The 14,333-nt window shown below is 36.3% G+C and overlaps 1 protein-coding gene across 27 annotated transcripts in view; it reads left to right on the forward strand.

Annotated features, from left to right (window-relative positions):
* KHDRBS2 (KH RNA binding domain containing, signal transduction associated 2) overlaps positions 1-14,333 on the forward strand; it is a 366,714-nt gene that overhangs the window by 168,895 nt on the left and 183,486 nt on the right. For all 27 annotated transcript variants that reach the window (XR_001877975.1, XR_001877992.1, XR_001877982.1 and 24 more), the window contains one exon: positions 1,462-1,608. Coding sequence is in view for 2 of the 27 variants with exons in the window: in XM_017834828.1 (XP_017690317.1) it covers positions 1,462-1,608 (147 nt within the window). In the remaining 25 variants the exon portion in view is untranslated. The remainder of the gene's footprint in view (positions 1-1,461; positions 1,609-14,333) is intronic.

The raw sequence follows: 14,333 nt of genomic DNA on the forward strand, positions 1-14,333 counted from the left end.
GTAACTTCATCAATTTCAAGTAAATTATTTTACTTCTTTTTCTGTGATTATGTTTTCTATATGTACATATTTTCTTCTAAATTGCATTTCTCAAAATATTTTTGAAGACTGAGATTTCAACTCATCATATCTTTAGCATTACTTATGGCTATCTTGTGTAGTAATGGCATAAATGTTTCATTATGTTGTCATAGCCAGTGCCATTAACATGATCACTATTTTATATCTTTGCTTTTTATGAAGTGGTTACTACCATGCGTGTGTATTGCAATTTGCATTTGCTGTCTCAAAGCTTTGTGTAAGAAAGTGGATTGATGTTTCAGAACATTACTCTAACATGAAGTAGGATTATTAGGCTTGTTTTATATCTGGAAAACTGGGACCCTGGGACCCAAAGATGGTTGAGATAAATCTAGGTGAGGTGATTCACCATCTTAACTGATGCACACTGGGTTGCATAACTACTCTGTATCAGAACTGGAACTGAAACTCAGACATCACTGAGTACTGAGTGCACCTCTGGGGACCCCAATATAAGAAGCACATGGACCTGTTGGAGTAAGTCCAAAGGAGGACCTCAAAGATGATCAGTACTGGAGGCCTCTGCTATGAAGAGAATTTGGGTTGTTCAGCCTGGAGAAGGCTCAGGATAAACTTAGGTCAGCATTCTGGTACCTGAAGGAGGCTACAAGAAAGCTGGAGAGAGACTTTTTACAAGGGCATTTATGAAGGGACAAGGAATAGTGGCTTTAAACTGAGAGTAGGTTTAGATTAGATATTAGGAAAAGGTTCTTCACTATCAGGATGGTGAGACACTGGAACAGATTTCTCAGAGAAGTTACCGATGCCCCATCCCTGGAAGTATTCAAGGTTGGATGGGGCCCTGAGCAGCCTGGTCTAGTGGAAGGTGTCAGTGTCCATGACAGGGAGGCTGGAACCAGTTGGTCTTTAAGGTCCCTTCACACCCAAACCATCCTGTGATTCTGTGTCTCAAATAGAAGTACTAGGGCATATTTTCCTTTCGCGATACTGAAATGTACAGGCTGCAGAAATGCATTAAAGAACCTAAAGACATTACTAAACCATCGCATTTGTTAAAGTGTTCCAAAATGGTTAAATGGATCTTTATTTTTTATTTTTTGTTAAGAGCTGAGATTCAGATAGATGAATGCAGCTTTCAATTATGGATTTAATATGTCGCTACTTGCTTTTGGAGTATTTAGCATTTTTTCACTGTGCTGATTAAAATCTGTTGTAGATGATAATTATGCTGGTTTTATCATTCAAATGCTCAAAATTGATTTTTAAATCTTTAAGTGGCTTGTACTAGGCTTTTATTTCTTGAAGGGTTTAAAAGATAGCTTATATTATGTCCTTCTGTCATATTCTCTGTAAATTTTAAATCACTGCAAAATTAGTACATTTTCAGTTCTAAAAACCAAACCTACCCTTTTTTTGTAGGAGGAAGAACTAAGGAAAAGTGGAGAAGCCAAATACGCGCACTTGAGTGATGAGCTCCACGTATTAATTGAAGTTTTTGCTCCGCCTGGGGAGGCGTATTCTCGTATGAGTCATGCCTTGGAAGAAATAAAAAAATTCCTGGTTCCTGTAAGTGACTTGTAACATTTTTCTGTGACTGGTTATGGTTTTGTTGCATTGAATTTGTGACTTTTTTAAGCACCTTTAGATCAAGAAAAAGAAAAGTTCTGTTGAACTTCCGTCCTTTATTCTCTCTCATTTCTCAAGGAGTTGCCAAACAGGCCATTAACTGTCACAGCTGATGCCCTAATATATTTTCTAGATGTTTTATTATTTCCATTTGTCAATGTTTCTTGTTTTCCTTACTTGATTTCTGGAGGGAGTAGTAGATTACTTTTTTTTCTGATGGCAGTCAGTAGTCATTAGTATGAGAGTACACTTTCAAGATTTTTGAGTATTTAAGTCTGTAAAAACATTTTAATACATGTAACAATTTATCTAAATATCTTGCTAATGAAGTTAATGAATTTCTTGTGGAGCAAACAGCATGACCAAAACGTTCCTAAGACATTTCTGTTCAGACAACTTATGACTCAGACCACAGTTTAGCATCTCCTCCATCAGCCAGGAGAGCACAGAAACATACTCTAAAGCTGGGAACCTTTTCAATTTGATTTATGCTAAGTATATAACTTTCTGAAATATTTATCTTTTTGTCTATTGATTTTCCTCAAATTCTCTGAAATATATTTTCCACATTTATACAGTTACTTCATGATATTTTCATACTTAAATTTGTCCTAGAATTGAAGCCTTTGTATACTAGATATTAAGTACTACTAGAGTTACATGAGTTGTCATCTGAGGTCTTAGCATCACCTGAGAGTTCTTAGTGTTCTAAAAATGTCCAGAACTTATATTCCTTAAAAAGAATATGATGACAGCTTGTTTCTATTTGTGATTAAAAAATGAAAGGCGATAACTGTTCGTGTCTCTTGATAATAACGGAAGGATTTGATTAGTGCCTTTTTGTTATGAGTCATATGAAACCAAGGTAAGAGATGTTCATGTGAGGCATGTGCATATTTGCCTGGAAGAATTTTAACGCTTTATTTGGTGTGGGCTTCATGGTGGAGGAAAAGGAGAATACATTATGAGTGAAATATTGATGTAGAGTATATAAAATGTTCAAATTTTTTGGAGCAAATAAATTTTTTTAAGAATACAAGCTATGTAACTTAAGATTGTTAAAAATAAACACCTGGATATTTGTTTTAAATAAAAAAGTTTATTGACACCAAGTGAGTGCCCAGAAATGAGCTACAAGTTTTAAACAAGTTAAATCTATCTTTCTAAATCTCCTTTTTCATCCCCTTAATATGCTTCTAGTTTGGGAACACTAGTAATAAAATACTATTTAAAATTCTTTGAAATACCTGTGAGACAAGAAAGTACCTTTTTTTCATGATTTCTGATTTTATGATGAACATACAATATGGGGGACAAATTAGGTCAATGTTGTAATGTGGCAGCATACTGTGGAATGACATTTTGGCTGCACATTAATGGTGAAGATCTTCCAAGCCATTACACTGACAGAAAATTTATCATTAAGTAATATGTTCCTGAAAATTCGGGAGTGTATTAGCTAAAAATGGTAACAGGGCCAATTATAAAATTTGCCAGTCTTTGTCCTTTGGATAACTCTATTTCCAATTGTTTGTGATTTTGTCAAACTGCAACAGGGTTCTTGTTTAAAGTTATCTTTTTATGTCCTTTTCATTCTGGAAGAGAGCTCTTGCATTCTAGCATGACACAATGATGATGGCACCCTTTCCTTGTGGCACCTGGATTTTTAACATCCATTATATATTCTGTACAACCTGAGAAATTCTGTTCTGGCTGAATAAGCAAGAGAGACCAGTGGGTGTTGAGAGTAATATTGAAATTTGTTGTAAATATTCAGCATATATTTTGTGTGACACATTATTTACTCATAAGGATTATAGGAATTTTCCAGCACAAGTATAAGAGCTACACTGGAGGAAATATAAAAACTAGTTCTTTATTACGAGATTTTGAACATGGTTGACAGTAGCAATAATAGACCCTGTCTTAGAAGGCCGCCACATTTGTCAGACATGATTTGCTCTTAGTGAAGCTGTCACCATTCACCTCCCTATTTTCCATGTGCCTTAGCAAAGTTTCCAAGATGATCTTCTCCATGGTCTTGCCAGGACCTGAGGTGAGAGTAAGAGAGCTCTAGTTCCCCGTGTCTTTCTTATTTATCTTTTTAAAAATGAGGGTTATTTTTCCGGTCAGTGGGAACTTCAATGGACTGCCATGACTTCTCAGATACGATGATGGATAGTGGCTTAGCCACTTCCTCAGCCAGTTCCCTCAGAATGAGCAGATGCATCCCATCAGGTCCCATGGACTTGCACACCTTCAGGTTTCTTAGATGTTCTCAAACCTGATCTTCTCGTACAGTCGGTGGTTCTTCATTTTCCCAGTCCCTGCCTTTGCCTTGTGCGACCTGGGCTGTGTGGCTGGAACACTTGTTGGTGAAAACCAAGACAAAGAAGTCATTAATTACCTCAGCCTTCTTCATTTCTGGTGTAACCAGGTCTCCTGTTTCCTTCTGGAGAGGGCCCACATTTTCCCTAGTCTTTCATTTACCACTGATGTACTTTTCCTGTTGCCCTTGCCATCCCTGTCCAGTTTTAATTCTGTCAAGGCTTTAGGTTTCCTAACCTGGTCCCTGGTTGCTTGGACAATCTCTCTGTATTCCTCCCAGGCTGCCTGTTCTTGCATTCACCCTCTGTTGGCTTCCTTTTTGTGTTTGAGTTCGTCCAGGAACATCTTGTTCATTTGTGTGAGCCTCCTGTCGTTTTTGCCTGACTTCCTCTTCATTATGATGCATCACTCCTGAGCTTGGAGATAACCATCCTTGAACATTAACCAGCTTTCTTGTGCCCCTCTTCCCTCCGGGGAATCATAATCATTCCAAACAAGTAACAATTGTACTTTATGACTTGTTTGTTAGTTTTATCCCCTCTGCTTCATTTCAAATTTACAAAGCAATTATTAACTGGCCGGTTGCAACATGTTACAAGGGGTTTGCACTCAAAAAGATTGCACTAGATAATTTCCTTTTTGTTCCCTATTTACAGCATCTCTTGAATTTGTTTTATGATGTTTCATTGTTTATAAGACCTAATTTATTGCAGCAATGAATATTGGAATTGCATGACAGGGATGAAAACAGTAAAATGTATCAGTTTTATTTATACCAAATCAAGGATGTAATAAACTATTCAAATGAGTTCTCATACTGCTTATGAATTTTGTGACGTTTATGTGAAATATTGCCCTCAGAAATAACATTGTGTCAGTAAAATGTAATAACATTTTTATACCTTATCCATAAGTTTTCATGAGACTGAATTTTAAAATAAAAACCTAGAAAACATAGTAAGAAAAAAAGAGAAAAATGTAGAATAGGACTAAGGAAAAAAAATAGTTGAACATTTATTAACTGAAGCAAAGTCTTAATGAACAACAACTTTTGATTTAAATGTGATTACTTAATTTTCACCTTTGACCTTACCCAAGAATAGGCTTCAAAATTTTTACTAGTGAAGATTTTCCCTCCAAATTAGAGGTAGAAGCTAAGTACTGCTACTTACTCTGGCTGTTCCACAAGTTAACACATTCCAAAGCTGCAGGCAGCTTGGTCTGAGGTGGTTCATTGGGATCCCTCCAACAGGCATTTCAGCGCAGGGTCTGCAGCGCTCAGTGCTTTGCCAGCTGAGGTGCTTTCAAAGCCAAGCTGTTTCATTTACTGTCTGCTGCTTCCATCTTGCAAGTGACTTGAGGTCTGAGTGGGAGCTGCCATTGGGGCGTTGCTAACTGATTGATAAGATTTATTTTGTAACTAACTTCTGTGGTTCTTTGGTGTATTTTATGCAGAACTTTGACTTTGGAGGGTGTAATATCCAATTACTAACTAGATGCTGTGCTCCATTTTGTTTTGATGTTTACTCTCAGTATGAAAATTTAAATATGATTGAAATATGACAGATCAAAAGACCCATGATTAAGTAAATAGGATTAATATCAGAGTTTTGAAACACAACTGCCTGCTCCATTATTTTTCTGTCAACCTAATAAAAATGAAAACTAAAATGTGCTCCCCGAAGCCAAGGTTTTACTTTAAAGATCACATTTGGAACTGATGTTAACATAATGTAAGTTATCCTGTATTAGCTGTGTGGAAAGTACTAATAGTAGGGATGCTTAGGAGGAGGACATGTTTTGCAGATTCACCTCTGTAGCCAACACAGAGTCAGGCTGCCAAGGTATCTGACTGCCATGCAGTTCTGACCCCAAACTGCCAAGGATCTAGGTCTGGGTGAGGAACCTAAGGCTCATGTTATATCTCAGTGCCTCAGAGTGGGATGCAGAGTCAACAAACTAGAAGGGGAGATTGGGGGTGTGGAGGAGGAGGGTTTAGAAGTTTTTCAAATTTTAAAATGTGCTGATTTTAAAACGTTCATACCTATTAAATGCAGTGAATTTTTTTCAGTATTACTGAGCAAAAAAATTTTACATCAGTCTTATTATGTATATCATTTTGATTTACATCCAAAGATAGAAATATGTTTTCTGAACAAGCTCCTATTTCCATATAGTAAGGGATTATACCATCTTTAGGAGTTCTGTGCTTTCTAACACATGCAAAATCTTTTTCTGATTCCCATTTTTATCCCTTTAAGCAGAGCATTTCTATTTGACATGGTTAGCATCCCTTGGGAGAATGAGGGAAGCAGATAGTGATAATTCATTTTATGTGTGAGTGCTCTGTAATAAGGAGCTATTATCTAGAGGGCAGGTTGCAGCTGTGGTGACATGACCACTTTAAAAAGATTGTAACTGTGGAGTTGGATGATCAGAAATTGAACCAATTACCACTTTAAAAGCTGCTGTTCGACATGTTTGCATACATTTTCCTAGCCTCTTGTATCTGCTTTAAATTGAGGCATATTGGCACCACTCACAGGCTGGGAATAAGCACGTGGTCATTTAGTGCAGTCCAGTTGATGGACAACCACTGGTGATCATCTGCCTGTATAGTTTTCTGAGGGTGTTTATCAGATCAGCTCAGATGAGATTCCATTATTAGGAATCAGTGTCATGAGGCAGCAGGTGAATGCAGGGTTTTATATTGTTGTGAATTCAGGCTACAGTGTCTTCAAGACTTCCTTGTAAGTGCCTAAGTATCATACTGAGTAGTTAACTTCAATCCTTTTATCTCACCTTGCTCCATACCACTGATTAAATCAATTTTCTTACTAGTCATTTAAGAACATTGTGTTCTCATTGATCCATCTAATTAAAGACAAAAAATTACTGAGGAAGAAGACCCTTCGAGTGAAATAAAAAAAAAACTTCAATACCATTTTGTGTCAGTGGTAACAGTTAAAGAATTTTGAAGTAAGATTTGATACCTTGAAGGTCTTTCTCCATCTAATATTGGAAAATAAATTCTTTTACGTCAAATATACATTTACTGTATATATAAATCATATACAGTACAGACTAAAGTTACATATAATCTGTGTACATACAGCAGACAATAGCAATTTTGTCACTTATAAACTGGTTTATTACAAGTATATGTAGGTATATGACATTTATTTTGAACATTTTTTGTTAGCCATCTAAATTTCTTCTGTGCTACACTATAATATGAAAGCTCTGCTTACATACCGTTTCACTGTACATGGGTTTGTAATCTTATGGTTTTCTTATAAATAAACTATAGTGTGGGTGTGGGTGGAGAGATGTCAGTCTTTTTTTCCTCTCAGAAACCTCAACAGGCAAAATATTTCCCTAAATATGACACTGAGCAGCAGCACAACTACATCTCTAAAATACATCTTTTATACCTGTCAAAGTAAATAATTTATACTTGCACATTCTGCAAAAATAATTGCAGTAATAAATAATTAGTACAGTAATTATTTTAAAACTGTGATAAGGAATTTTTTTAGCAACTGTTTCAGTTGTCTGGGTTCTGTTTTTCCCAGTGTGCAACATCTCTGGCAATTTCACACACAAGTTTTGGTAATCAAGAAAAAAAAATCAGAGATTCTGTCAAAGTCTAAAATGTCACAGAACTTTGCCTCTTCACAGCTATTTTTCCTAAACATTGCTTATTAAATCAAATTATTATAAATATATTCAAACACTAGTGTACTCAAGAGAGTCATCGTAACTTGTGGACTGTGGTTCTTGACTTTTTACACGTGTTGAAGTTTGTCCTAACCACAATAATGGCTGATGGAGCAGCAGCACTTGTATCATTTAAATCACTGATTTCAAGTTTGATGAAAATAACCCTAAAGTTTTCCCTCAAAGCGAAGGTTTGGGGGTGGAGATATACACTAAAATTGCCTTTTTAATTGAAAATGAAACTCCAGTATTTTTCAACTGACTGAATTTTTTATGCACTTACTGATATACCCTGTAGACTACTGGTTCTTTCTGCTGTAAGGCTATGAAATGGATAGCAATACAAAGAGTATGTAATTACTCAAATGTCTTTACATTTGAGTCATGAAGAGTGGGTCTTCTGTTGACATGCCAGACTAACAAGTATCTTTTTCCTAGGCTTAACTCCCCTGCTGCTTCAAGGCAATACAGATACTTTGCAGCCTGTTGTGTGCTTTAAGGGTTGATACTCCCACTCTGAGTGAATTAAGACCGTTCCAGATATGCCAAGACATATTCAGTCTTTGAAAGCAATCCCTTGGTGATCTCTTTTTGACACACAGAGGAATCAATATAAAAGGCACAGCCTTACTGCCAAAGCCAGCCCTTTCAGATCAACCAGAGACATTAACCTGATTGAAGATTCTACACCGAGCATTAATCTGAGCATGCTTTTGAGACGTGGCTGCAGTTTAAAGAAATATTTCCAGTTTGCTTGGCAAGTCTATATTCATCAGCAATTTTGAACTTATCTTGCTGCTTCATCTTCCTAGGGTGGAGGTTTTTCACCAGTGGCAGATCAAAAGGAATTTTGAGTGCAGGTGATAAAATTAATGCAGAAAAATTCGAATCCTATTGCATTACTCCTGGTTTCTTAATTGCATGTCTGTAATATGTAGCAAGAGATTGGCTATGGTATTGCACATTAGACTGTACAAACCTCTTCACCTCAATGAGAGCACCAGACCCTCCTACACATCTGGCATTTCATTTTAGAGCTCTGTGTGTGAGTACAAATTTGGCCAATCAACTCATCAATAAAGGTGGGTGTTTGACCCAGTGAAGAAGCTGCAACTTCATGGCCTGAAAATAAAATTCCATGTGATTCTATATAAACGTAGGCATAAAAATTGTATCTAAATAATTGTTCTTCATGCAAAGAGTTACTTTGTAATGATGAAGAAAAAAAATGTGCAGGATATTGTTTTGTGTTTCCATCACATATACAGTATCTTTTTTTTATTCCCAGCCATCAACATGAGGAAAGCAAAAGACAATATTTGGTTATAAAAATAAGACTGAAAGCAAAGCGATCACAGATACTTATTTTTACTCTTTCAAGGAATTGGTTATTGTCATAGCCATGTTACTTTTTCTCTGTTTCCCTTACATCAGCAAAATTACATTAGGATTTTTAAGGTTTAATTCATTTGTGGAGGTACACCTAAATAAAAAAATTATTTTCCTGCTGTCATTCACATCGAAAAGCATACTGCAGATACTATCCAGATGGTGTGTTGGGGTTGGTGTTTGTTTTGGGTTTTTTGGTTTTTTTTTTTGGTTTTTTTTTTTTTATTTTGTTTTTTTTTCGAAAAACTGGGATGAGAGAAGACTCTGGTGGTATTTGTAAACCTTATATCTTTTTTTATTAATGTAGCAAAGGTCAGTGTAGTCAATTCTGAGGATGCTGAGTTACACTTACTTAGGAAAGCGTGAAAGAAAAAGCAGAAATGCAGAGTAATCTTTCCTCAGTTGCTGTATCCATAGCATTTTGCCTTATACCCTGTGGTAGCTGTTACTTCTCTGAGTTTGTCAAAGGCTTTTTCTGAACCTTAGTTAAGCTTTCTGCCTCAGAAAAACTTTAGGTTGCATGAGTTTGACAGTTCAGTTATGCACTGAGTGTAAAAAAAATAAAAACCCGAAATCCCACTTCCTCTTGTTTGTTTTAAAGCAGCTGCCTAACACTTTATGAGTGCTCGCATCTTCATGCATGGTTAAAAGCAGAGGATAATTTCACACCAGTCCTTACTCTTACATTGCTTTGGATTTCTTTCTTTTCTAGCCCCCATGTTTTATTGTACAGAAGCAGGGATAGCCTTGTTTTTCCATGAGACATACTTCTGACTATCCATGTCTTTCCGTGTCTTCCTTAGCTTAGCTCTTTTATTTTTCTGTTGGGATAGGATGGGTAGGATAGCATGCAGTAGTCTTATCTTGGTAGTGAAGAAACTGTCCAGTAGTGGAATGGATCTTCTGTTATTTTATGGTTTAGTGTCAGGGTTTTTTCTAGTACTATTTACCATTCTTCCTGCTTGCATTGATTTGATGGGTTTTTTGAATGGTATTTGTAAAAAGTACAGGGCATCTTTCTTGAATTATAATAAGTAATTAAGAGCTATTTACTTTCAGTATTTTAATGTTTATCAGTACTTCAGTTTATTTATTTTCGTATGCATTACTTTGCATTTATCAGCACTCAATTTTTTCTGCCAGCTTTTTTTCTAGTAATAGAGTATAATGAAACCTTTCAGCAATTCTTCACAATAACCTTTATATTTTATTGCTTTGAATAATTTAAATGAAATACTATTGCTTCACCATTCAAAATTTTGTAATGAAATTTATAAAAATGATGAGCAGACCAGATTTTTGAATCACTCAATAAACTCTTCTCCTCAGAAAACATACAATTATAAAAAACAGTCCAGCTATTTTTAATATTCTTTCTCCTTTAACCAAGAGAGAATTATTAATCATCAAGGTGCTCTGTTTTAGTTTTTGACAACTTCTGGTGTGGCTGATGGGAGTTTTGATCTCCATGGGTGGAGATCTTTAAAAATGGATCTCATTTGCTCTATGCCAAGCCATATGACATAAACCTGTTCAGAAATAATCTACATGAAGGATAAATATTCATTCATTCACAGTCTGGACTTCTACAAGTCAGTAAGTGCAGCCTACATTCAGCATGTGCAAAGATGAGGTTTAGTAAGTAAAGGATATATATTTGTATATATTCCTGATGTTTTGAAAGGTTTAAGTCTCCTAGTGACAAGGAATAATATGACAAAACTTCACTGGCATGAGAGATTTTTAAAAGAAAAATTAAATTTAAATATGAAGTTGAGAAGAAAAGATTGCTGGTTGACTATGAAAACAGCTTTCTACATTAAAAAAAATAACTTTAAAATAGTTTTGGTTCAGCCTCAGTGATGAAGGGATGGGAAAAACTTGCACTCACTGTATAAAAATCAAGAAAAATGCAAAAGACAGATTAATGGCAATCAAGTTTATAAAATAAAAATATCATATTTAATTGAATAGTTGTGAAGGAAATATGTGGCCAGCAATGCAATGAGTTCAAGGAACATTAGAAATAAAAGGAATCCTAAAAAAGATACAGACTTCGATCCCTGGAAATGGTAACATTATCAATAACATTAATGATGCAGAAAAAACAGGTGGTTTCCATAAGTATCAGTTGTGTAGCTGGAAAAACAAAGTGTAGTATACTTGTATTTTACCAAAGTGATGCAATAATTTGCAGTTACTGGTACAGGAATGTTAATTTTAAGAAAAACTGTGTAGAAAAAAAAATTAGGAATGTGGAGAAAAGGCACGCTGTGCAGTGGAATAAGAATGTGGCCAGTGAAAGAAAAATTTGCAGTGTGACTGTGTGGTGATAATGCAATGACCAGCCTTACAGAAGTCCTTCGCTGAATAGTTGGGAAAGTTTGCAACCTATAAAAAATAGAGAAAATAATCTAACCACTGCTTTGATGTTTTCATGTCATGATAAAAATTGATTTGTCAACAAATCTGATTTCCTATTAAATGAGAAAATTTGTTGATAAAATTAATTGTGTTAGTGACATTAAATTCCATTAATAATCTACCCATATGTATGATGTGACAGGGCTCAAACCTTCTTAATAAGAAGGTTTCCTGAAATATGTGTTGGTAGTAATTTTCTTAAGGAATTTGTGCTTTGATACACAAACTTGGTTTGTCTATCAAATTTTGAAGATGGAGATTTGCATCTTGATATTAGGTTATTTCATTTCAACACAGCAGGTTGCTTTGGGTGAGACCTACACAGGTGGTGCAATAGTTAGATCCTGTAGCAAAATCTGTAGCCATTAAACAGATGAAGAGATTTCTTGTGTGAGAGTGGTGCCTGCAAGTATATCCCCAGCCATCAGCCCACTGATGCGAGCATGCAAAAAATGCTGGTAATTAGGATGCATCTTATAACCTGCTTCCCTTCTAGGTTTTCACACTTTACTTTGGAAATGTCAAGATGAGAGACAAAACCTTCAGATAAAGTAAGTGTGAAACTAGAAAAGGATTTTAATAAGAGAGGTATCATACTGGAGCTGCCCATATGCCATTGATTGCAAAGAGAAACTGTTGGTGATGGATTAAAACAGAAGAAAATTCTCATAGGTACATAAGTCTCCTTTTAAAACAAAGTCCATGTGAAACATAATCTTTCTGTAGAGTTGTATGATGACACTGGAGTCTAGTGATCAGTTTTGTTCAGAATTGACTGAAGACATTATGCAGAAAGAGGAGTGAGGCAGTGTGGTACCCAAAGCTGTAAATGGGACTCAGTTGGGAATGATGGGACAGAATATCACTAGCTAGTAGAGGCAGGAGCTCGTTCTTAGAGAAAGGCTGAGCAGACATGCAGGAGTCAAGAAAAGCATGCTCAAGAAGAAATATCATATATTGCATATTTAAATGACTTGAGTACAGTTACTGTCTACTTCCTCGCCTGTCATTTTCTCTTAGCTGTTTAAAAACTCTTTGATGCATGCGGTTTCTTTTTGCTAACTAAACACATAAAAAAATTGGAACTTTCTCCTTTAGACATACTAGAACAAGGCTTGTGCCTGTTGACACTAACTCAAGTGCTACGTTATTTTCCTGGTGGCTTAAAATCCTGTTGGTCTAGTGGTTAGGGTGCAGCACTCTCACCGCTGCGACCTGGGTTCGATTCCCAGCCCCTGGGCAGATGGAGCTCGTCAGCCCTGTAAGGCAATCCATCTAAGAGAAGGTCACTCTAAACAAACCTACGTCCCGAGAACCTCACTGCCACTGTCCAAGCTTGCTCGGCCCCGGCAGATGAACCTCAGGATTAAAGGGTGGGCTCAGTTCAGCGCACGCTGTGTCTCACCTAAAAAATCCACTGCGCAGGCTCGAAGGGTTAATGACCTTTCCCAAATCTTCGCTCGCGAAGACTGGCCATACATATAAACTTTTGAATGACTCAGTGAGTAACAACTCAGTTACAGCACTGTTGAAAATCAAAGTTTTTAGAGCCAGATTGGAGGAAGTGAGAAATTCTTGGAAGCAGGCAGTGTGACAAGCTCAGCAGGATCTGTGGCTATTTCTGATTATGGTACATATTATGTGTCTGTTTATAAGGGATAGTTACCACAGAGTTAGCTTGAGCAGGTCAGTACAAGAAGGAACTCAAAACAATGCAAAGTCTTTATTTTTCACGATTTTCCTGCTGATTGTTGATTCACTTTTGTAAACTCTGTTGAAATTCAAAAACTACTGAACAGTAGTTAAACCTCGGCTCTTAATTAGGCTCTAAAATTAGGATTAAGATTAGGATTTATGCTATCCCAGAGTTGTCAGTGGGACAACTATCAGGAAAACACAGGCAGAAAGTGATTTTTTCCAAGTAGTAAGGGCTTCAAAAGGTCTTGGAGAACTTTGCAGAGATAAAAAAATTATCACATTTAGAGTGATATTTAACAGTTGTTCATTATTTTCTTTATTTGCTTTACATCACTGTTACTTTTGAGGAAGTGAACAAAAAACACCTTGTTCTAAAAACACTGTTTCTGAGTTGTTTTATTCTAGTCAGGAGTCTCTAGCCTGTAGAATTTCCTTAGCTGCCAAACACACATGGGCCGAGTTAAAACAGACGGAGAAAAGCAATCTGTGCAATACCTGTAGTTACAGCATGTTCAGGAAAATGGAGCTATTATCTCAGAGGAGCTGAGAAAATCCCCTCAATGGCAGAAAGGGCAGTTGCATGTGTAACATGGTGCCAAATCCCACGATAAACATCTGTAATCTCTGCCCAGCTGTTACCCTTAAACTGATCAGTTAAAAATCTGTGAAAGAAACCAATGTTAAATTAAACACAATTTTGCTCTGATTTGGATTGAGATTTCTTTTCTGTCTACAAACACATCAGAAAGACAGATTGTGCCTTGGCTATTGACACAGTGGTCTACACTTGTATTTTGCTTTGAAAACCACTTAATAGATTTATGTCAGTCTGTAAAATGAGCTGCATCCATGGTAGGAGCTTGCATACCACACTGAAAGCAGGTGCAGTTAAAGACAGAGGTGATACAAAGCTCTGAAAAATATTTGTGCAATGAGAATCACAACAGGCTGCTTCACTATCCCATCTTGTGTGGTACAGTGGGTAATTCATGTAATAAAATGGGATGAGTCCCTGATATGCTACTAAATACCTGCACAAGAATGTAGTTTTATGATCTCCATCTGTCTCCCAAATGGTGCGAATATGTTGCACTATGTTTAAAGAG

This window comes from Lepidothrix coronata, unplaced genomic scaffold (genome assembly GCF_001604755.1).
Source record: "Lepidothrix coronata isolate B3197 unplaced genomic scaffold, Lepidothrix_coronata-1.0 Scaffold241, whole genome shotgun sequence".
In the NCBI taxonomy this organism is placed as follows: Eukaryota; Metazoa; Chordata; class Aves; order Passeriformes; family Pipridae; genus Lepidothrix; species Lepidothrix coronata.